The 25,169-nt window shown below is 43.3% G+C and overlaps 1 protein-coding gene across 2 annotated transcripts in view; it reads left to right on the top strand.

Moving 5' to 3' along the window:
* Positions 1–25,169, top strand: part of sumf1 (sulfatase modifying factor 1) — a 187,381-nt gene that overhangs the window by 50,707 nt on the left and 111,505 nt on the right. For both annotated transcript variants that reach the window (XM_063067863.1, XM_063067864.1), the window contains exon 4: positions 19,452–19,534. In XM_063067863.1, coding sequence (XP_062923933.1) covers positions 19,452–19,534 — 83 coding nt within the window. The remainder of the gene's footprint in view (positions 1–19,451; positions 19,535–25,169) is intronic.

Raw genomic sequence — 25,169 nt, 5'->3', positions numbered from 1 at the left:
TGTGCTAGGTAGTTCTAACTACCCATTGCTCTGTAGCTGTTGGACTTTATTCTGCATTCTGTTACTATTTTACCCAGTCCACTGCAGTGCCCTTTCCATACCATGCAGTGATGCAGCATGTTAGGATGCTCTCTCATGTCAAAGGATATGAGCATAGTCCAGCTCTCTTCATCCTCCTCAGAAAGCAGAGGCGATTGTGAGCTTTCCAGACTGTGTAACGTGTGTTCTGGGACCATGAGAAGTTGTACAAGATGTGCACTCCCAGGAGTTTGAATCTGCTCACAGTTTCCACTCCTGGGCCACCAGTGTAAAGAGGGATGTGTATGGTGTGAGTTCTCCTGAAGTCAATAACCATCTCCTTTGTCTTGATCACATTGAGGAAGAGGTTATTTTCAGAATCTGGATCGGAATCACGTTATAGCTAGTATATGAAACATACCAGAATTGATTGTGGTTTGGTGCCAAGCATAAAACACAGCACAATACCATAACAGTCAACACAATAGCAACCAACAATTTACATGACGATTGTGCAAACGGCCTTGAGCAATCAACACTTAACATGCACAAACATCAATAACATAACTTAAACAAATGTGAACATATGAACAGATTCAATAATTATCAAGAGAACAAGGAGAACAGAAAAGACCATTTAACGGATGTTGTGCAGGGTGAGTTAGGGTATTACACCTGAGTGAGTTTTCTTGATAAACTGGATTGCTACGGGAAAGAAGCTTTGGAGATGACGTGTAGGCCTGGTGGTGGTGGACTTGCAGTGTTTCCCTGATGACAGTTTGGCGAATCAGTGACTTCTAGGATGGGTGGAGTCTGCACTCATTTTTTCAGATCTATTCTTCGCTGTGGCAATGAACAGGCCTTTTAGTGTCAGTAGCTGACAGCCGATGATCTTCTCTGCTCAGTGGACTGCTCACAGCAACCTGGACTTGGAGAGGGAGGAGGCAGCGGGAAACCAAATGGTGCTAGAGGTAGTTGCAATACTCTCAATGATGGTTGAGTAAAATTTCATCCAGATACACCCTGAGATGTTACATTTCCTAAGCTGGAGTAGGAAGAACAATCTCTGCTGGCCTTTCCTAGTGATGATTGTAATGTGTGTGTTCCACTTCAGTGTATTGGTGATGGTAGTCCCCAGAAATTTGAATGGCTCAACCACGTACGCAGCCTGACCATTAATCTCCACGCGGGGAGGCAGGTCGGGGGGGTTCAGCAGAAGTCAATCCTCATTTTCACTGTCTCGATAACATTAAGCTCTGAGTTGTTACGAGCACACCATGCTGCATGACGGTCTACCTCTCTTTGACAGCAGGCCACACCATTATTAGAGATGAGACCAACTACAGTTGCGTGACCTGCGAACTTAGGATTTTAATGGATTTGTCTGTGGAAGTACAGTCATTTGTATAAAGTGAGAACAGGAGGAGTGAAAGAACACAGCCCTGAGGAGAGCCTGTGCTTATAGACATTGGATCAGATTAGTGGAGCCCAGCATTGCGTACTGCTTCCTTTCTCTCAGGAAGTTTGTAATCTCTTGACAGAGACTGAAGGGCACTGCTGGCTGGGTTAGCTTGCTGTGGAGTAACTCCAGAACAATAGTGTTGAAGGCAGAGCTAAAATATAGTGTTGAAGGCAAACTTGGCACCAGGCCTCGAGCTCTACCACCTCCTCTCTGCAGGCCATCCCACTGTTGTTGGTGTTGAACCCCACCGCTGTCGTGTCATCGGTGAAGTTGACAATGGGATTGCTCGGGTCATGTGTGAGCAGAGCGAACAGCAATAGGCTCAGTGCACAGCCCTGGGGGCGCCCGTGTTCTGGATGATGGGGAGGAAGGAGCAGTTGTGCTCCAACTTGGCGGAGATGTTGGTTAGGAAGTACAACACCCAGTTGCACAATGATCTACTTTGACCGAGGAGTAGGAGATTGTTCACCAAGGTATGTGGGGCATTAGTACTGAATGCCAGATTAAAATCCAGAAACGGCATTCTGAATAAGCTCCTTGTTTTGTAGGTGTGTCCGGGCCAGATACATGACAGATGCTATGGCATCTGTTGTAGAGTGGTTCTGTCAGTAGGCATATTGGGGAGTGTCCAGTGTGGCAGAAATAGAGTTTTTGATATGTGCCATTCAAAGCACTTCATGATGATTGGCATCAGTGCCACTGGGCAGTAGTCATTTAGTTCTGAAGATAAACGCAAACAACAGGAATTCTGCAGATGCTGGAAATTCAAGCAACACACATCAAAGTTGCTGGTGAACGCAGCAGGCCAAGCAGCATCTATAGGAAGAGGCGCAGTCGACGTTTCAGGCCGAGACCCTTGACGAAGGGTCTCGGCCTGAAACGTCGACTGCGCCTCTTCCTATAGATGCTGCTTGGCCTGCTGCGTTCACCAGCAACTTTGATGTGTGTTGCTAGTTCTGAAGATGTAAGGTTCTTTGGTACAGGGATGTTGGTGCCTGATTTGAAGAATGTGGGACAGGCGCCTGGATGAGTGAAATGTTGAAGATGCCCATGAAGATGTCAGTGAGCCGATGTGGATGCACCTTGAGTACTCTGCCTGTGACATTGTCTGGCCCAGCTGCCTCACGGGAGTTGACTCTCTTCAGAGTCCTTCTCACATCTGCTGCTGTTGCAGACGGTAGCTGCTCAGCTGGGAGGGGGGGTGGCTTTCATGGCTGGTGTTGTGTTGCATGCCTTGAAGCATGCATAAACGTTGTTTAGAGTCAACTCTGGGGACAGAAATAAATTGCAGCCGTCTGAGGCCTGTACAAGAGATGGTAGCCTTTTGCAAGTTAATCATCTTGTGAGGGCCACAAGACAAGTTTTGACAAAATAAATGTGGTTTGCTCTTTAGCTGTTATGCTTCTGTACCTGCAGTCTGTCTTTCTGCAACAGCTCTTGAAGATGGAGTATGACTGATGCCAAAAGCACATTACTCGTTATGTCTGTGAACTACATGACCGCTGGAAAAATACAGTGGAAGTGAACCTGGTTTCCAAATCCCTGTGAGTTAGAATGAGGGAAAGCAGGCATTGCCCCTTGATAGCTTGTTACTAAACACAACATGCAAACAGCTCAGGTTGTCATAACAACCTGGGTATATGGTGGTTGTGGGTGGGTGAGGGTGGTCGGGGTTGTGGGAAAGTCCCACTTCTTTGGCAGAGCGTCAGGGTCACAGATGACTTGCCTGCTGTCTAGTTTCATGGGTTCTGAGGTGGCTGATGAGGCCAATGCAGGAAGCATAGACGCTTTCACAGATGGGGCAGGAGGTGTTTCAAGGGGCAGCTGGGTGATTTGTGAGATGAGGCTCCCCTAGGCTCATAGAGTCACACAGTACCAAAACAGATCCTTCAGCCCAATTAGCTCATGCTAATCAAGGTGCCCATCTAAGCTAGTCCCATTTGTCTGCACTTGTTCCATATCCTTCTGAATTCATCTCTATAAGCCTTAGGTCTTCCCTCTGACACCTGGTGTCTTCCCAGTTTATTCTAGATACCCTATGCCACTTATCTCCCTTTCAGTAGTGAACAGGACAGGAAACTCACAGGTCAGCCAGTATCTTTAGAATAGAAGAAAAAAAAAGAACAGGCATTTTGGGTCTGACACTCTTTGTCAGAACTAATTTGTAGAAATTAAGTGTACGATAGGATATATGTTAAAGAAAAAACCCTAAAGTAATAGTTAGGATACACCAAGCAGCCAAACAGAGCTATTGTCATGAAGAGATAATTGAGGAGCAATTTGTTGCATAATGTTTAGATGGGTTTGTAGGATTAGGAATGGTTGTTATGGTTGGGGCACTGGACTTAGCAATGGACAGATTTATTCTCTTCCCATATTCCAAGTTTGATAATCTGCAGAGACCAGAGCTAATGCTAATTTATGGTAGAGTCCAAATATCTCTGACTTCAGGAAGGGGAAGTCAAAGGAACACACTCCTGTTCTCAGCCAGGGGTCCACCATGGATAGGATGAGCAATTTCAAGTCCCTGGGTGTCAACATCTTTGAAGATCTACCCTGGGCCCAGTAGCTATTTTTCATTAGGAGTTTGAAGACATTTTGTATGTTACCAAAGACTCTGGCAAATTTATAGTAATGTACTGTGGAGAGCATTCTAATTGGTTGCATCATCGTCTGGCGTGGAGGGTCCAACACACAGGATCAGAGAAGGAAGCTGCATTGGGTTGTTAGCTCAGTCAGCTCGATCATGGGCACTAACCTCCCCAGCTTCGAGGACATCTTCAAAAGGCCATGCCTCAAATAAGTGATATCCATCATTAAGGACCCCCAACACCCAGGGTGTGCCCCCTTCTCATTACTACCATCAGGGAAGAGGTACAGGAGCCTGAAGACGTAGACTTAACATTTTAGGAACAGTTTCTTCTCCTCTACCATCAGATTTCTAAAAAGTCCATGAACTCTCAATATTTTTGTTCTCTTTTTGCACCATATATGGTATATTTTTCGTAATCTATTTTATGTATTGCTCTGTACTGCAGCCATAAAACAACAAACTTCATGACATATGTCAGAGGTAATAAACCTGATTATGTAGTCAGCTCTGTTTGATTTGTTCCGAGATGCGTGCGTAGATGTTTCTGTGGTGTGTAGATTTTTGGATCCATGCTGACAAAGAAAAGTTGGCAGTTTATGTACAGAAACATTAAATGCAGAATAATTTAACACTGAATCAGAGACAGAGCATGTTGACAAATGGAGAGTGGAGGCTCCCAGATTCCAGTTGGGAATAAAACCCTTTAAACAGTGCAGGGATGGGGTTATTCCTGGCCCAGCGACTATGTATTTTAAACACAAGAAAATCTGCAGATGCTGAAAATCCAAAGTGACACACACAAAACGCTGGAGGAACTCTGCAGGCCAGGCAGCATCTGTGGAAAAGAGTAAACAGTCGATGTTTTGGGCCGAAAAATTCCATCAGGACTGGAAAGGAAGGGGAGAAGTCAGAATAAGAATGTGAGGGGAGGGGAGGAGGAAGTACAACAAGGTGTCAGGTGACTGGTGAAACTGGGAGAGGGGTAGGGGGTGAAGGAAAGAGTTGTGAAGTTGAGTGGTAGAAGAGATAAAGGGCTGGAGAAGGGGGAATCTGATAGGAAAGGACAGAAGACCTTGGGGGAAAGGAAAGAGGGAGGAGCACCAGGGGGAGGTGATAGGTAGGTAAGGAAATAAGGTGAGAGAGGGAAATAGGAATGGGGAATGGTGAAAGAGAGGAGTTGGGAGGGGGTAATAACTCAAAGTTTGAGAAATCAATGTTCATGCTATCAGTGTGGATGCTACCCAGATGAAATATAAGGTGTTATACAATGAGGCCACAGTCAGGTTGGAGGACTATCCGTTTCTCCTATCGGTCCTCTCCTATCATTTTGTGAATGTACTTCAAACATTGGAATAACTCTGCAAGCTGGGATTCTTTTGCAGCCTGCATCCTTTCAGGTGTTTTACAGTGCTGCTGTAACTAACGTTGGAATGTTAGACTCTCATCTGAACAACGTGCATGGAATGCTGGAAGCTCAGTGCCAACTCATTGTGCTTGACTAACAGCGCTCTCAAGGAGTCAGGTCAGAGAGACAGCCACAACACAATACACCTAGCTTCTTACATAATGTCAGCAATTGAATTGCAATATTCAATTCCAATTTAATTTCATCCTTCCTTGGGAAGTAATGACTTTAGCATTAAACTTGTTGCATTCAAGAACACGTTCTCTGATACATACTGTACACATTCAAAGTTCAAAGTAAATTCATTATCAGAGTACACATCTGTCACCATATGCTATCTTGAGATTCATTCTCTTGCAGTTATTTACTGGCAGCATATATTGTTTGAATGCAGTTCCTATGAGGTGCAAAGGAAACATCTCATTGTAAATTGAGACCTTTGGAACGGACACAATTTAACATGGAAAGTTTGTTAACATATCACTGCCACTGTAATGTATATAAGTGCATATTTGACTTTCAGAAAAGCATTAGACTTTTTGTTATAATCTCTGGATTTTTTTGTGGTGGGGGGCAAAAATTAGTGGGTTTATTTATTTCCTGACTCTGCGCTCCACACGCCAACTCAGTAGGCCACAGTAGTGGATTTTATGTTGAGAAGGAGAAGATTTCAACAATATCTTCACAGCTGACAGCAGGTGAGCACAAAACACACGGTAATCAATGTGAATAATGCCCAGAGGTCTGGCTGTGAGGAAACCAAACTGGTGCCAACAGGGTCCCTCACAGGATATATGAGATCACTTCTCAGAACTGTCTGGGGTGCACAGAGACCTTGGAGCTGTTGTGTATTAAATATCAGTAATATTTGATTAATATTGTAAATATATTGTTTGATTAAGCATTCTTAGTTGTTTACATAAAGCATTGTGGGTTATCTATAAAAGTCGTAAATGGCATATGTCATCATACCACGTGATATGTGCATGCCTTGTTTAAGATTAAATAAACAAGGTTACACTCTGATTCCCAGCTGTTTTTCTTTTCCTTTCAATTAGTTTTTATATATGTTTTGGAGTTACAAAACATAACAAGAGAGTCTGCCTAGAGAATGTCACCCAGGTCTTCTGCAATTTGGATATGGATATGAATATGGACTTGGACTATGGGCTATGGATTTTTTTTCAGTCTTATAGTTTTTTAAATTCTGTCTTTTTTTTCTTGATCTTTCTCATTATTTTTCGTGTGTGGAGGAGGGGGATTTGAGGGATTGATATGCCTTTTCCTTTTTTGTGTAGGGAGGTGGGATTTGGAGGTTGACGATCGTGCTGCCTTTCTTTCTTGGTTTGGAGAAGAGAAATTTCAGGGTTGTATACTTTAGTATATGAACCTTTGAAGAACCTACTCAACACTTTGCGGAACTTCCCATTTGTGACGTCACGTCAGCATTCAGAAAATTCACGGATTTTGGAATTTCAGATCAGGGATAGTCAACCTGTACAGTAAAAAGGAATAATGTAAATAAAACAAAGCTTGCACTTACATCATGCGTTTCACTACCTCAACACACCTCTTGCAATTTACAGCCAATATTGAACAAGCATATTAAACTGAAACATAAGAAAATCTGCAGATGCTGAAAATCCAAGTAACACACACAAAATGCTGGAGAAACACAGCAGGCCAGGCAGCATCTGTGGAAAAAAAGTTAAAGTCTAGAGTGAGTCCTAGTGAAGGCCCTTGGCCCGAAATGTCAACTGTTTACTCTTTTCCATAGATGGTGCCTAACCTGCTGAGCTCCTCCAGCATTTTGTGCATGATATAAAATTTAAATTTATGGGATGAAAATATTTGAAAGCTTCCCAGTGGAAGTACCAGAAAGATGGGAACAGTTCAAAAAGGGCTGTCACTGCTATTTGTCACATTCGGAAGGAGCAATTGGCCAATGCCAGTAAATGATGATCCTGCTAGTGACAACAGACTAGAAATAAAAATGAATACACAAAAAAGTCCTGCCATCAGCATCACAACATGCAAAATAACAGAATCCAGATTCAGATTTATTTATCACATGTACATCAAAACCTACGTAAACAATCATCACACCCAAGGATGTGCTGGGAGAAGCTTGTAACTGTCACTACACTTTTTGGTGCCAACATATCTTGACAACAGTGTTCGGCAGAACAACACAAAACACAACAAACGACAAGGCAACAACAGCAAAACAAGACCTATTCCTCCCTCCCCCATCCACCCATGCACAGACACAGTCCTCAAACCGCAGGACAGGCCATCTTAGGCCTCCAGTCTCCAGTGGACTTGGAATCACAGACACTGAGTTTTCGACTTATCCAGTGGACTTGCAGAGATTTGCAGACTTGGGTCTCTGGCCATCGGTCCTGGACTTCTGGACTTACGATCGACCTTCAGGCTTTGATCTTCAGGATCAACCTTTAGGTTTCGATCCTCTGTATGGACCCCAGGGCTCACCAGTGATAACCAATGAGGACCCTGAAATGCAGGCTTTGAACTCCAGACTTACCAATGACAGGACTCTGAACACAAGTAGCCCTTGTCCTTGCAGCTCTGCCAGTCTAACATCCGACCATAGATGTCCTTTGTCACATGTCTTCATTGCTGGCCTTAATGTGGAGTGCAAAGCAAAAGCCTAGACCCAGCCTGAGTTGAAGTTCCCCACATTGGTCCTTAAAACATAATCTGACCTCGAACTCCCCTGTTCTGTCGCCCAAACTATCCCTATCAATCTAAAATCAATTAAGTCTGAGCTGTGACCTCAACTGAGATCACAACTCAGTGCCATAGAAACATAGAAACATAGAAAATAGGTGCAGGAGTAGGCCATTCGGCTCTTCGAGCCTGCACCGCCATTCAGTATGATCATGGCTGATCATCCAACTCAGAACCCGGTACCAGCCTTCCCTCCATACCCCCTGATTCCTTTAGCCACAAGGGCCATACCTAACTCCCTCTTAACTATAGCCAATGAACTGGCCTCAACTGTTTCCTGTGGCAGAGAATTCCACAGATTCACCACTCTCTGTGTGAAGTTTTTCCTAAAAAGCTTCCCCTTTATCCTCAAACTGTGACCCCTCGTTCTGGACTTCCCCAACATCGGGAACAATCTCCCTGCATCTAGCCTGTCCAATCCCTTTAGGATTTTATACGTTTCAATAAGATCCCCCCTCAATCTTCTAAATTCCAACGAGTACAAGCCCAGTTCATCCAGTCTTTCTTCATATGAAAGTCCTGCCATCCCAGGAATCAATCTGCTGAACCTTCTTTGTACTCCCTCTATGGCAAGGATGTCTTTCCTCAGATTAGGGGACTAAAACTGCACACAATACTCCAGGTGTGGTCTCACCAAGGCCTTGTGCAACTGCAGTAGTACCTCCCTGCTCCTGTACTCGAATCCTCTTGCTATGAATGCCAGCATACCATTCGCCTTTTTCACCGCCTGCTGTACCTGCATGCCCACTTTCAATGACTGGTGTATAATGACACCCAGGTCTCTTTGCACCTCCCCTTTTCCTAATCGGCCACCATTCAAATAATAATCTGTTTTTCTGTTCTTGCCACCAAAGTAGATAACCTCACATTTATCCACATTAAATTGCATCTGCCATGAATTTGCCCACTCACCTAACCTATCCAAGTCACCCTGCATCCTCTTAGCATCCTCCTCACAGATAACACTGCCGCCCAGCTTCGTGTCATCCGCAAACTTGAAGATGCTGCATTTAATTCCCTCGTCTAAGTCATTAATATATATTGTAAACAACTGGGGTCCCAGCACTGAGCCTTCCGGTACCCCCACTAGTCACTGCCTGCCATTCTGAAAAGGTCCCGTTTATTCCCACTCTTTGCTTCCTGTCTGCCAACCAATTCTCTGTCCACATCAATACCTTACCCCCAATACCGTGTGCTTGAAGTTTCCACACTAATCTCCTGTGTGGGACCTTGTCAAAAGCCTTTTGAAAATCCAAATATACCACATCCACTGGTTCTCCCCTATCCACTCTACTAGTTACATCCTCAAAAAATTCTATGAGATTCGTCAGACATGATTTTCCTTTCACAAATCCATGCTGACTTTGTCCGATGATTTCACCGCTTTCCAAATGTGCTGTTATCACATCTTTGATAGCTGACTCTAGCATTTTCCCCACCACCGATGTCAGGCTAGCCGGTCTATAATTCCCCGGTTTCTCTCTCCCTCCTTTTCTAAAAAGTGGGGTTACATTAGCCACCCTCCAATCCTTAGGAGCTAATCCAGAATCTAAAGAGTTTTGAAAAATTATCACTAATGCATCCACTATTTCGTGGGCTACTTCCTTAAGCACTCTGGGATGCAAACCATCTGGCCCTGGGGATTTATCTGCCTCTAATCCCTTCAATTTACCTAACACCACTTCCCTACTAACATGTATTTCCCTCAGGTCCTCCATCTCACTGGACCCTCTGTCCCCTACTATTTCCGGAAGATTATTTATGTCCTCCTTAGTGAAGACAGAACCAAAGTAGTTATTCAGTTGGTCTGCCATGTCCTTGCTCCCCATAATCAATTCACCTGTTTCTGTCTGTAGGGGACCTACATTTGTCTTAACCAATCTTTTTCTTTTCACATATCTATAAAAGCTTTTACAGTTAGTTTTTATGTTCCCTGCCAGTTTTCTCTCATAATCTTTTTTCCCTTTCCTAATGTTGCCCATGCTGTTAGGAAGACAAACTTAAGGTAAAATGGCTAGATGAAAACTGTTAATTGGAATTACCACCAGCAGCAGTAGGTTCTAAGGCTGTGTTTTGGTTTGACTTTGGCTAGAGGTGTTACTTAAGGGGAAAAAAATTGAATGGATACCCTGAATAATACCATGGCTTCCCTTTGGCCTGCATGAATAAGCATCTATTCAACATTCAACACTGCACTGTTACTTCAACACTGGGTGACACATTTAAGCCTGTGTTCAACTTCTAAAGAAGGTGATGGTCGTCCAGGGTCTGGAGAGATGACTGGACGTGACAAGGTCAGCCAAGAGTGTTTGTTCTGGTATGGCAGTACTGTTTAACTGTGGGCATGGCTGTTCTTGTCAGATGGAGCTTGGTACCTGCAGCTGTGTGGCTCATCTGCATACATCAGCCTGGGCTCTCTGCTGGCACGGTGTAGTTACTGCACTGGGCGTAACAAGTGAATGGTTGTTAGCAGTCAGAGAAAACTGACCTTCTTCAGGCCATGGAACTTCTGCTTCCCTCTGCGACACGGGTGTTTCTTAAAAACCATCCTGAGGCTTGCCCTCCAGTGAACTGTCAGGCCATAAGATAATTAGCCCGTTCAGCCCATCGAGTCTGCTCCACCATCACAGCATGGCTGATTTATTGTCCCTCTCAACTCCATTCTCCTGCCTTCTCCCTTAACCTTTGTCACCCGTACTAATCAAGAACATTTCAACCTCCATTTGAAATATACCCAATGACTTGGCCTCAGCCATCTGTAGCAATGAATTCCACAGATTCTCAACTCTCTGGTTAAAGAAATTGTTCTCTGGCCCCAGACTCATCCACATCCACATCCATTCTGTTTAGTCATTTTAATGTTTGTTAGGTTTCAATGATATCCCCCCCTTATTCTTCAAACTCCAGCAAGTATAGGCCGAGAGCCATTAAACATTCCTCATACATTAATCTTCTCATTTCGGGGTTCATTCTCATGAATCTCCTTTAGGGTCTGCAGTGCCAGCACATCCTTTCTTTGGTAAGGGGCCCAAAACTGCTCGCAATACTCAAAGTGAAGTCTAACTAATGCCTCAGTATTACATCCTTGCTTTTATGTTCTGATCTTCTCAAAATGAATGTTAACATTGGATTTGCCTTCCTTACCACCAACCCAACCTGTGAGTTACTCTTTACGGAACCCTGCTCGAGGACTCCCAGTCCCTTTGCACCTCTGATTTCAGCATTTCCTCCCTGTTTAGAAAACAGTCAGTGCCTTTATTCCTTTTACCAAAGTGCATGACTTGCCTACACTGTATTCCTTCTTTGCCTATTCTGCTAATCCGTCAAAGTCCTTCTGCAAACTCCCTGCTTCTGTCAGGTTATTTCTCTGATATTATCTTAGTTGTGTTGGTCCTGTGTGTCTCCAGATATTTCTGTGAGATGAAGGTAAAAGCTGTCAGTCTCCACATCTGCCAGTAGTCTGTGATCCAGTATACACAGTCGAAGGGAAACCTGATGTGCCCTCTGTGTTTATAGTTGGACCTTTGTTGTTCCAGATTGAGGTTTTGAAGATGTCAGAAGTTTTGCAGATTTTTCACATCAGGTTACCATACTGCAAGTGAGAAGTTGTGTATTGAACTAAGATAGAAGAAATGATCCTTGTTGACCAGAACTTCATTAATATAATGAAATGACATCTTTTATCCTGATATTGATTGTCATCACTTCTCATTTCCATCATAGGGGATACAGGAGCCTTAAGTCCCACACCATCAGGTTCAGGAACAGTTATTATCCTACAACCATCAGGCTCCGGAACTGGCATGGTTAATTTCACTCAGCTCAACACTGAACTGATTCCTCAACCTATGGACTCATTTCCAAGGTCTCTACAAATCATGTTCTCAGTATAATTTATTTATTTTTTTATTGCGCTAGATAGCGCATTTTTCCAAAAGTGTTGCTTCCTCAGAGATTTTCTGTGGTTATGATAGATATCTTGAAGCTGAACACGAATATAATTTCTTGGTATCACGTAGGAATTGGAGAAACAACAAATTAACTTTTATTGAATATAATGCATTTAATTACATAATGTGTTGGCGCATGGCCAAGTGGTTAAGGCGTTTGTCTAGTGATCTGAAGGTCGCCAGATCGAGCCTTGGCTGAGGCAGCGTGTTATGTCCTTGAGCAAGGCACTTAACCACACATTGCTCTGTGATGACACTGGTGCCAAGCTGTATGGGTCCTAGTGCCCTTCCCTTGGACAACATCGGTGGCATGGAGAGGGGAGACTTGCAGCATGGGCAACTGCCGGTCTTCCATACAACCTTGCCCGGGCCTGCACCCTGGAAACCTTCCAAGGCACAAATCCATGGTCTTATGAGACTAATGGATGCCTATAAAAATTACATAACAATGCTGATGCTTTGCAATAGTTCAGCTAAATTAACAATGGTATGTTGAAGATTTTCAATTGTACTCAGTGTTTGAGCCTGCTCGCTTAATTTTCCACCGATAATCAGCCAGCATTGATGGATTCTAGTTGCCCTGATACCATTTCTCCACGACCACGATGCTCTGGTGAAATCTTTCACCATGCTCATCACTGACAGCACCAAGATTTGCAGGCAAGGGAATGAAATGGGAATGCAGCAAAGGAATCTTTAGTGACATGTTGCACTTCATGATTTTGTATGCTTGAAGCATGTTGTCAACCAACTGCACGTAGTTTGGTGCTCTGTAATTTTTTCTGGTCCCACTAGAATTTCTTTGCATTGCCTGTAATTGATAACCTGTTTGATCTGTGGACGAACAAAAATACCTTCCTTAATTTTGACATTAGTTATTCTGGGAAACATCTGCCTCAAATATTAAAATCCTTCACCTTCCTTGTTCATCACTTCCACAAAAATTTTCATCAGCCCAGTTTTATTTGAAGAAGAGACAAAAATATCTTTGTCGGGTCTACACGTGGCTTATGTGCCCCATTTTCCTACCCTGGAACCAACTGTTTACAGAGTGGCCAATCTTTTTTAACATAATGAGATTCTTTATCATAGCTGTCCCATTGGTAAATGAAACAAAAGTACTTGGTGTATCCAAAGGTTCATTTTATTGTCAACGTATGCATGTACAATACAACTGTGATATTTGTCTTCTCTAGTTAGCTATGAAATACACAAAAAAAACATGAGTGGCATTGAAAGAAAAGTCATCAACACCCTCCCCACATGAAAAGGAAGAAGAACCAAAACCTTCAAACCTCAAACTCCGCCCCCCCCACCACTCCCTCACTCAAAAGCCAACAGATTGCCCACATGGAAAACGGCCGCTGGAACGTCAAACCCCAAACCCCCAACCCCCAGCCCCTCCCTTGCAAAAATCAGTGACAATAACATCAAAGCCCCCGACCCCCTCCCTTGCTGCACTCCTAGTAGCAACGTTGCTACTTTCAGATCATTACAGATGTTCCAGTTGTAGTTGTACTGTATGCATTTCAACAAGGCTTCCAAACTTCGGTAGTTTTCTTTCATGTGTCCAGTATAGCCAATTGGTATTGAAGGCTAGATATAGCCGTTGTGTACAGCACAGCTTTCAGGCTTAACACTGAAGAATCAGTAAAAAGACACCATTGCTGTGCGTCATGCTGGCAACACAAAGCAGTCAAAAGCCCATTGATGTCAATGCAGAAACACAGATTATCACCCTGACCAAGGAACTGCATTGTCTTCTTGGCGGTTCAGAAGACGGAAATTTTTGTGCCTGCTGACAGCAGATCCCGTTTTTGCTGTCTTGAACCCACTAGTTCTGCTTTTGCAAGTCTCTGACCTGATCATTTAAATTTGATTGAGTTATCAGATAGGGGTCACTTGACATAAAGTGTTCAAAATCTATATCAGTCTAAGTGCTGTTTTTCATTCCTGGCTCTTGCATCGTAGCATCTTCGTCTGCCTCCTCTAGACATCACGTCTCTGGTGGCTTCGGTGCTGGAAGACTGCCGTCAGGTCTCATGGCTGAGAGGAGATTGGGGTATGCAAATAGATTTCCTGTTTTTAGCATAGAAACCAGCCACACTGCTCAGATAGAAGTAGCAGTCTGTCATAAGATCCTTCTGCTCTCACCACGTTATTGGGACGCGAACAGCATTCACTTCCCAGTACTTCTGAGCCAGGCTCTATGACTGATAGTGTATGTTGCACAACAAATGTGAGGAGTCCAGGCTTTGTCTTCATCACCAATTTTACACCCAAAGTAGAGCTCATTGGCTTTCTTAATAAGATGACTCATGCTCTGCCTTTGAGATTTAAGTGTGTACTCGCCACAAATGTAACAGAAGATATCAGGATTGTTGCAACATTGGTGAGACAGTTTGCTATCACAAATACTCCTGAAAGTAAAAGTACTTGACTATAATGAGTACACACAATATACTATGCTCATAGAGCATGCACACTAATGTGATCATAAACCAATAAGACATGTAAGCACAATGCATAAAACGGTGTATGTGATGGCTTTATAACCTTTCCAAAACCTGTTCTGCCTTGCAGCATCCGTCCCAAGTGTGTCCAAGCATACCTGGACAAGCTAAAAACTTTTCAGCTTATGTTGTGGGCAACATTTTAATTGACTTGAATTATGAATTGAAATAAGAAATGTGGGCAATTTTTTAAAAAGTGGTATTTGATAGGGAAGTTTCATGGTGATTTTCATGATCAGCAGCCCAAAATCCATAAGATACACCGAAAAGTGTTCAGGAAGCAAAATCTTTGTTGTTCAGTGTTACTTGCATGGCTTGTCTTCTTTTGCTCGTTCATCGTTTGTCAGTCTTTGTTACGTAGAGTTCTAAATAAATTCTGATGTAATTCAAGAAAGCCTTGCTATAACCATTCATTCCTTTATTTTATATAAATGTAAAGTTCATGAAAAAAAGGTTAGGCACCCAAGATTTTTTATATAAATTTTGTTTCAGACATTTTTTTTGTTTTCTGCATTAGTGCGTCATAGAAAGGAGTACATTTTAGACTTCCAAGCATTCATTTTCCAGAAATTTAAATGTTACAGAGAAATGTTTGTATTTCATTAAAGAAAGTAACACATTAGGTAATTGATCAAATAAAAACTTGACTAATTTGTAGGTCCAGACCTAATCAGTTCCCCTCTACCACCACTCTGCTCCGTCTAGCGGAATTAGTCCTTACTCTTAATAATTTCTCCTTTTGCTCCTCCCATTTCCTCCAAACTAAAGGTGTAGCTGTGGGCACCCGTATGGGTCCTAGCTATGCCTGCCTTTTTGTTGAGTTTGTGGAACAATCTATGTTCCGTGCCTATTCTGGTATCTGTCCCCCACTTTTCCTTCGCTACATCGACGACTGCATTGGCGCTGCTTCCTGCACGCATGCAGAACTCGTTGACTTTATTAACTTTGCCTCCAACTTTCACCCTGCCCTCAAGTTTACCTGGTCCATTTCCGACACCTCCCTCCCCTTTCTAGATCTTTCTGTCTCTGTCTCTGGAGACAGCTTATCCACTGATGTCTACTATAAGCCTACTGACTCTCACAGCTATCTGGACTATTCCTCTTCTCACCCTGTCTCTTGCAAAAACGCCATCCCCTTCTCGCAATTCCTCCGTCTCCGCCGCATCTGCTCTCAGGATGAGGCTTTTCATTCTAGGACGAGGGAGATGTCTTCATTTTTTAAAGAAAGGGGCTTCCCTTCCTCCACTATCAACTCTGCTCTTAAACGCATCTCCCCCATTTCACGTACATCTGCTCTCACTCCATCCTCCAACCACCCCACTAGGAATAGGGTTCCCCTGGTCCTCACCTACCACCCCACTAGCCTCCGGGTCCAACATATTATTCTCCGTAACTTCCGCCACCTCCAACGGGATCCCACCACTAAGCACATCTTTCCCTCCCCCCCTCTCTCTGCATTCCGCAGGGATCGCTCCCTACACAACTCCCTTGTCCATTCGTCCCCCCCATCCCTCCCCACTGATCTCCCTCCTGGCACTTATCCGTGTAAGCGGAACAAGTGCTACACATGCCCTTACACTTCCTCCCTTACCACCATTCAGGGCCCCAAACAGTCCTTCCAGGTGAGGCATCACTTCACCTGTGAGTCGACTGGGGTGATATACTGCGTCCGCTGCTCCCGATGTGGCCTTTTAAATATTGGTGAGACCCGACGCAGACTGGGAGACCGCTTTGCTGAACATCTACGCTCTGTCCGCCAGAGAAAGCAGGATCTCCCAGTGGCCACACATTTTAATTCCACATCCCATTCCCATTCTGACATGTCTATCCACGGCCTCCTCTACTGTAAAGATGAAGCCACACTCAGGGTGGAGGAACAACACCTTATATTCCGTCTGGGTAGCCTCCAACCTGATGGCATGAACATCGACTTCTCTAACTTCCGCTAGGCCCCACCTCCCCCTCGTACCCCATCTGTTACTCATTTTTATGCACACATTCTTTCTCTCACTCTCCTTTTTCTCCCTCTGTCCCTCTGAATATACCTCTTGCCCATCGTCTGGGTCACCCCCCCCCCTTGTCTTTCTTCCTGGACCTCCTGTCCCATGATCCTCTCGTATCCCCTTTTGCCTATCACCTGTCCAGCTCTCGGCTCTATCCCTCCCCCTCCTGTCTTCTCCTATCATTTTGCATCTCCCCCTCCCCCTCCAACTTTCAAATCCCTTACTCACTCTTCCTTCAGTTAGTCCTGACGAAGGGTCTCGGCCTGAAACGTCGACTGCGCCTCTTCCTATAGATGCTGCCTGGCCTGCTGCGTTCACCAGCAACTTTGATGTATGTTGCTAATTTGTAGGTATATAGCCCAGTGAATGATTAAACAAAGATAACAAGCAGGAGCTAATTATCAATGACACAATGAGCTGAATAATTCAAATTGATTAACTGAAACAGAAACGGATGTAGAAGGAATCAAGCTGGGCAAAGGACAACTAAACTAAAAGCTGACAGTGTGGCAGATGTAACATTTTAACCCTCAAATCATCAATTCTTAACATCATGGCAAAAGTGAGCATAGCAACAAGACACAAGGTGGTCATCCTGCGTCAGCAAGGTCCCTCCCAAGCAGATATTTTGCAACAGACAGGAATTTCAAGATCTGCTGTCCAAGCTCTTCAAAAGAAGCACAAAGAAATGGGCAAGGTTGAGGACCAGAAACGCAGTGGTCGGCCATGGAAGCTGAGTACAGCAGACCAGAGATACGTCAGATTGACGTCCCTTCTATGTCAGAAGAGGACCAGCACTGCTATCAACTCTGAACTCACAGGAACCGCTGGAATCCGAGAACACCTCTCTAAGTCCAGAGAAGTCTTGTCAGAAATGGTCTTCATGGAGGAGTTGCTGCGAAAAAGCCATTCCCCTGAAGTGAAAACAAAGCCAGAGATTCACCTTTTCACACAAAGACCGAGGTGCTGAACAATAGCAGCAAGTGCTCTGGACTGACGAGTCAAAATTTGAAATTTCTGGCTCAAGCAGTTTGACCATAGAAGACCTGGAGAGCACTACATGGATGTATGTCTGCAGCTAACTGTGAAGCACGGCAGAGGTTCCCTGCAGGTTTGGGGCTACATTTCTGCAAATGGAGTTGGTGATCTCATTAGAATTAATAGAATCCTCAACGCCGAGAAGTATAAGCAGATTCTCTTCTATCACACAATACCATCAGGGAGGCATCTGATTGGTTCTATCTTCATTCTGTAGCAGGACAATGACCCCAAATACATGGCCGAGGTCCTAAAGAATTACCTTTAACGATAAGAAGAGCAAGGAGTTCTGCAGCAGATGGTTTGACCTCCACAGAGCCCTGATCTCAACATCATTGAATCTGTCTGGGATCACCTGGAGAGACAGAAGAGAGCAAAGTCTGCAGAAGAACTGTGGCAGGTTCTCCAAGATGCTTGGAACAACCTACCAGCCAAGTTTCTTATAGAACAGCTTGACAATGTACCTAAGAGAATTGATGCAATTTTAAGGACAATGGGTGGTCACACCAAATATTGATTTGGTTTAGTTTTTTACCATTTAGTGCACTTTATAGTAAATGTGTTGATGTGTAGAAATTTCTCATTTCATTATTTATGAAAACATCCTCATTTTAGTGAATTTTTTTACATGAGCCCAGGACTTTTGCGCTTTACTGTTGGTCTATAACTGGAAGGATCTGATTCATTCTTAACAGGTTTCAATATAGGGATTATAACTGCTAATTTTCAGAAGGTAGGATGTCACTTTTCAACCCATATAGTCTTAAAGAATTTCAAAATCAACATCAGTTTTGAATCTGATAACCATGTTATTATAGCAAATATCATCTTCCCCAGTGATGTCTGACTAGCAGCATTAATGCCTCTTTTAAATTCAGACAGTATAAATTCAACATCCAAGCAGGAACTGGAACACTTTTTTTTTCTCGGCAATCTGAGGTTTGCTTGCCAAAACTGTTTCTCTATAAGACCTCTTATTTACTTAAATTGGCCAAATTATGTACACTGACATATGTTTCTGAAAATAATTCTGCTTTTTCCAGAGTCAGTAACTGCAACTTTCTTCCCACCATACAAAATTAGTAATGCACCAAGTTTTCAAACTCCTCCATTTTCTGTGTCATACCCAAACTTCCTCTGCTTGGATCTCTGTCCCAGTGCTATCACAGTACATTCTCCACTACATTTTCTTTGCACTTCTCACTATTTTTTCCAACTATAGTTTTAGGTCTTTTATATTGTGTGAAAGATGGAACTGCTCCACTTGAGGTTTACCTTTGTCCTATTGGCATGTGCTGCTTAATTAGCCAGCTGGTTAATCAGCAAGACTTGCTCTTTTAACTGCTTCCCACTCTCACTCACATTCCTGTAAAGTGAGGATTGTCCAGTTGGTTCAAGAACCAAGTAACTGAACCTGGTGGTCTGGGACGTCAGGCTTCTGCACCCCCTGCCCAGTGGTAACTGCGAGAAAAGTATGGTCCATCATACACATAAAAAAACAAACTGCTGGAGGAACTCAGCAGGTCAGACAGCATCAGTGGAGGGAAGAGGACATTTGACATTTCAGGACCCTTTGTGTGGACTGGCGTGCAATTTGCCCTGAGTTCCTCCAGCATCTCTTTTTGTTCCAGATTCCAGCATCTGCAGTCTCTTGTGTCTCAATAGTTCCGTCTTGTGCTGCACGATTCTAAACTCAAGACGATCTCTTCCCCTTCTAGGTTGCCGCGGCGCCATGGTGGCTGCCTGTTAAAGATGCCAGCTGGAAACATCCGGAAGGCCCTGACTCCAACATTACGAAGAGGTAACTATGATACATCAGCATTCCTCACATCCGGATATATTTTGTTCATACTTCTGTGTTTATGATGCAATTTAAAAGAGATAAAATTTGTGACAGGGTTTTTACATCCTAAGACTTAGGAGCAGAATTAGGCCACACTCGTAGCTCATGTTTACTCTTACCTTGTCCTCCTTCTCCTGACCACAGCCTTATTGCAGCTCAGGAAGCAACTAGCTCCATCGACAACAGAGTGGGCCAAAGGGCCTGTACCTTGCTCTGCTGCTGTATCTTCTATGTTCTGTTACCATAGTAGTGATAGTGGACTCGGGGTGGGGAGGGAAAGAATCTTTAATGTTAGCTTTCAAACAATATGCCATTTGTTCTCCATCGGAACTGAAGAGGGCACAGCCGTGCAGCTGACAGAGCTGATGTCTCACAGCTCCACTGACCGGGCTTCAGGTCTCTCCTTGGGCCCCGATTGTGAGGAGTTTCTCCAGAGTGCAAGTTGTTAAGTTAATTGGCCCAAGTGTGTAAGTAAGTGGTAGAAATTAATGGGAATAGATAGGAAGGTTGGGTCAATAAACTGGGATTAGTGTTAAGGTGGACTTGACAGTTAGTATGGGCTCAGTGGGCAGAAGGGCCTGTTGTCATATTGTACAAGGCTATCATGGTTTTGCTTATTTCACTGGCAATCTGGTAGGTGTGGAAAACCTGAAAGTTGGTATGATATCAGATGATATAAAATTGGTGCCTGCCTGCTGAGCCTAAAGTGTAGTTTGCACAATGTAGAACTAGTGAGGGAGGGAGGACAGATACAGCTGAAAATAATGTTACAAGGCTGATGTTGCTGCAGTTTGTTGAGCGGGGTATTCAGTGTGTTTCATTTATTGTATTTCAATAGGTTTCAACAGGTACATTTAATGTCAGAGAAATGTATACAATATTCATCCTGAAATTCTTCTTCTTCGCAAACATCCACAAAAACAGAGGAGTGCCCCAAAGAATGAAGTACAGTTAAATGTTAGAACATCAAAGTCTCCCCCCAATTCTCCCACCAGCAAAAAAGCATCTGCACCCTTCACTGAGCACTCAAGTGTGCAGCAAAGCATCAGTAAAGACACAGACTTGTAATACCCCAAAGTCTACTCGTTTACCCAGTATTCGACATACCACAAGCTCTCTCTCTCCCTAATAAGGGAAAAGGAGGTGTCCCCGTTTCACAGCGAGAGGGGAGACATAACAGAACAACTCGCCAACTTATGGTGTTAAAAGTCTGTTGCGTTGCTTTTTCCGAGCTTTGTGCCCAAAGAACTCAGGTCTCTGGGCACACAGCCAGCAGCCAGCTCACTGCTTTTCATCTTCCATGTACTCCCACCACACATCACTGATCTCGAACCCGCCCACCTCCAGAGTCACGAAAATCCGGCACCCTGAAGGCGCACTCGTCTTCCAGGTCGTGTCCTTGGCTTATCAAGCCAGTCATGAGGCCCTGAAAGTGGGTCCCATTTTCACAAAGAACCGAAGTCCGTGTGTAACTTCAGGTCAGGGTCTTCAAAAGAACCTGAAAAGGAAAAAAAGAGATATTAAGATAGAAATTAAAAGAGTTAAAAGATTATCAGCAGTGGTCCCCAACCACCGGGCCGCGGACCGGTACCGGGCTGCGAGGAAATGATATGATTTGGCGATAGTCAGCTGCGCCTTTCCTCATTCCCTGTCTCGCCCTGTTGAGCTTGAATGCATGCGAGGTCATTACCCGTGCATCATCCATGTCAGCGCGGGAAGGAGATCAATTCCTTGAGCTTGCAACTGACGGCAGGCTGAAAAGTATGTTTGACATAACATCTCTGCCGGCATTCAGGATCAAAGTCAAGGCTAAATATCCTGAGATAGCCACGAAAGCACTGATAACGTTGCTTCCATTTCCAATATATCTCTGCAATGAATGCAATGAAAACTAAATTGCGGAATAGACTGGACAGAAGGAACTCCCTTCGAGTATCGCTGTCTCCCATCGCCCCTCGATGGGACCGTCTTGTTGCAGGGAAACAAGTATTCAGCCCAGGGCTCCCACTGATGCAGCCATATTGGTGTGTTGCAATGATTTAATATGTTCATACGGGGAAAATATGTGCTGTGTGTTTAATATCCAAATGTTACTTAAAATGTTATGATGCTATTGACTTATAAGTGACTTATATAACCATATAACAATTACAGCACAGAAACAGGCCATCTCTGCCCTTCTAGTCCGTGCTGAACGCTACTCTCACCTAGTCCCACCGACCTGCACTCAGCCCATCACCCTCCATTCCTTTCCTGTCCATATAGTTGTCCAATTTTTCTTTAAATGATAATATCGAACCTGCCTCTTCCACTTCAACTGGAAGTTCGTTCAACACTTACTTCAAGCTCCCCTGTCCTCCCTTGATAATTGACTTATCACTATATTCATGCGAGGAAAATATGCACTGTGTGTTTAATATTAAATTCGTTAGATAATCCCTTTTAGAAACGAAATTGAGTGTATTAGCCACTTATCACCTATATTCTGGTCGTGATTAACACCCCCTCCCCCCCGAACAGAATCTCCAAAAACGATTTGTAGAAAAAAATCGGCACGTACACACATGCGCACTGGTGCCCACGCAAGGCCTCATGGTCATTGTAGTCTTTCTCGGGGTAAACACAACGTATTTGACTGCTACTCTTGTCCGTTGGCAACCCTACCCCCCCCCCCGGGGTCGGCCGGTCCGCAAGAATATTGTCAATAATAAACCGGGCCGCAGTGCGAAGGAGGTTGGGGACCCCTGATTATCAGAGTATCAGCAGGTGTCCTGCAGGATGGATGAAGAAGAGACTGCATGTCAGAGAATTACTCTGTGCAGCTTGAAACCACTGCAGCGGAATTGGACAAAAGGTGTTGAAAATATATTTCAATCCCACAAGAGTCATGAAAAGTTTGCCTCAAAATTGTTCTAAATACAACACATGAAAATCGTGGCAGCAAATTTGTATAAGCTGTATCATTTAATCATGGACTTAGTAACTCATGCCAATCAAGACACACATTTCTGTGTGTGTTACTTGGATTCCCAGCATCTGCAGATTTTCTCGTGTGTGTGACACAGCGTGTATGTCAGGTGATTGTTGTCTATCGGAGAAGCTGGACGATTGTACCAATTGTATTTGTTGTTCTGTATTGGTGAGCATTCTGAACTATTCCTATGTAAGATTTGGACCTATTGTTTTATACACGAGGTGATAACAGGATAATAACTCATTGTCAGCCAATTAGTCTTATTTTTCTTTTGGTTGCGCCATGCTGGGTAATAAATAGGATGCTTGTCATTAGTTACAAGGTTTTCTTTTTGTTAAAGTAAGAAAACAGTTCAAAGAGACATTACAAAAAGAAGTAGTCATCATATTTTTAAGAAGCTGCAGCTTTTGGTCTCAGTCATCTGCAAGTTATGCAGATCTCAAAATGTTTTTGAGATAAAAGGCAATCCTCTGCGTTAAAAAGAGTGGTGTTCTTTGTTGTTGGAGTGGAATAGCTGATCTCTCGCTGTAATTATGTGTTTCCATATTTGCCTCTTTTCTTGCTCCTTTCCCTGTGGATTGTCTGCTGGAAGCTTAGACCTGACCAGTAATTGGAAACCTTCATTTAGTCAGTAATCTGTGGGTAATTTACATCCATGCAAAACCTACAATAACACATTTATACTTTAACTACAGCAACATAAGGTTTCTTTTTCTTATTTCCCTCCATCTACCTACCTAACATGAGCTGTAACATGTTGTTGTAAAATCAGTTGGCAGATCTTTGCCTCAAAACTTGTGTTTGCTCTGGTACTGGCTTCACAGAATTGGAGTCAGAATCCCGTTTAGTATCACTGGCATATGTCATGGCATTTGTTGTTGTGCAGCAGCAGTTCAGTGCAGTATACACAAAAAAACTAAAACAATAAGAGGTCAAGAGGAACCCAAGTCTCACTGAAAGGCAGTGGGTCTACTAACAGTACCACTGTACTACTCTGGCCTTATTTTTTCCAGAAAATTTTCACACCAAATCAAACTAATCTTGTCACCAATGATAAGTGTGCACCTCACTAAAGTAAAAACCTCCGGATGGCTCCAAAATAATATCCTTTCCTCCGACAATACCAAATAAAGCAGTCAAAGGATTAGGCTTGAAATTAACTTTAAAAAGTATCGAAAAGATTTGAAATACTTCTTTCCAATATTTTCCAAGACTCGAACATGTCCAAAACATATGAATGAGTGAAGCTTCTCCATTATTGCATTTATCACAATATGGAGATATATCTAAATAAAAATGAGACAATTTATCCTTAGTCACATGGGCCCTATGTACCACTTTAAATTGAAGGAGAGAGTGACGGGCACATAACGATGAAGTGTTGACCAATTAAAAAATTTGATTCCAAGTTTCCTCAGAAATTGAAGTCTGTAAATCTTATGATTATGATTATGAGGACACGCAGTCCTCTTTTATTGTCATTTAGTAATGCATGCATTAAGAAATGATAGAATGTTTTGCCGAATGATATCATGGAAACACATGACAAACCGATTTAAAAACTAACAAAAACCACATAATTATAACATAGAGTTACAACAGTGCAAAGCAATACCATAATTTGATAAGAACAGACCATGGCACAGTAAATGTCTCAAAGTCTCCCGAAAGTCCCATCATCTCACGCAGACGGTAAACCTCCAACGCTGCCAACTTGCCGATGCAGCATACTGGAAGCATCCGACCACAGTCCGACTCCGAGTCCGTCCGAAAACTCCGAGCCCGTCCGAAAACTCCGAGCCTCCAACCAGCTCTCCAGCACCGAGCACCATCTCTGCCAAGCGCTTCGACCCTGGCCCCGGCAACAGGCAATAGGCAAAGCCGAGGATTTGGGGCCTTCGTCTCCGGAGATTCTCGATCACACAGTAGCAGCAGCAGCGAAGCAGGCATTTCAGAAGATACTCCAGATGTTCCTCCGTGCTTCTCACGGCTGTCTCCATCAAATCTGGATTGTGCACAGCACCCTAGTTACACATACGATATTCATTCGGAATGGCCGCGCACGCTGTGTCGTGCCGCCATCTTCTCCTCCCTCTTTGTTCCCAAAGATTTTTAATTTTATCTAAAGGAACACTTCTCATTCCCAGCAGCATATTATAAATATTAGATATAGATCCATAATAAAAAGGTTTCAGATTAAAGATTATACCTAGTAGATTCTTATCAGGACTTTTTGGAAATGTAGTTATTTGAGACCGTAAAAAATCTCTTATTTGTAGATATCAAAAAAAATGTGTTTTGGGTAAACTATATTTAGTTGACAATTGTTCAAACGAGAAAAGACTTCCCTCTACAAACAACTCCTGAAAGCATTTAGTATCTAATCTATCCCATTCTCTAAAAGCCACATCAATCATAGAGGGTTTGAAAAAATAATTAGAAAAAATGGGACTCGAAAGAGAAAATCTCAATAAGCCAAAATATTTTCGGAATTGTATCCAAATCCTCATAGTGTGTTTAACTACCAGATTATCAGTTAACTTACTCAAAGACAAGGGAAGTGAGGATCCAAGAAGAGAAATAGTAGAGAATTTATTAACAGAATTAGCTTCTAAAATA

Source organism: Mobula hypostoma, chromosome 15 (assembly GCF_963921235.1).
Source record: "Mobula hypostoma chromosome 15, sMobHyp1.1, whole genome shotgun sequence".
Lineage (NCBI taxonomy): Eukaryota > Metazoa > Chordata > Chondrichthyes > Myliobatiformes > Myliobatidae > Mobula > Mobula hypostoma.
The sequence above is the reverse complement of the archived record's forward strand: the minus strand, read 5'-3'. Positions and strand labels throughout refer to the sequence as shown.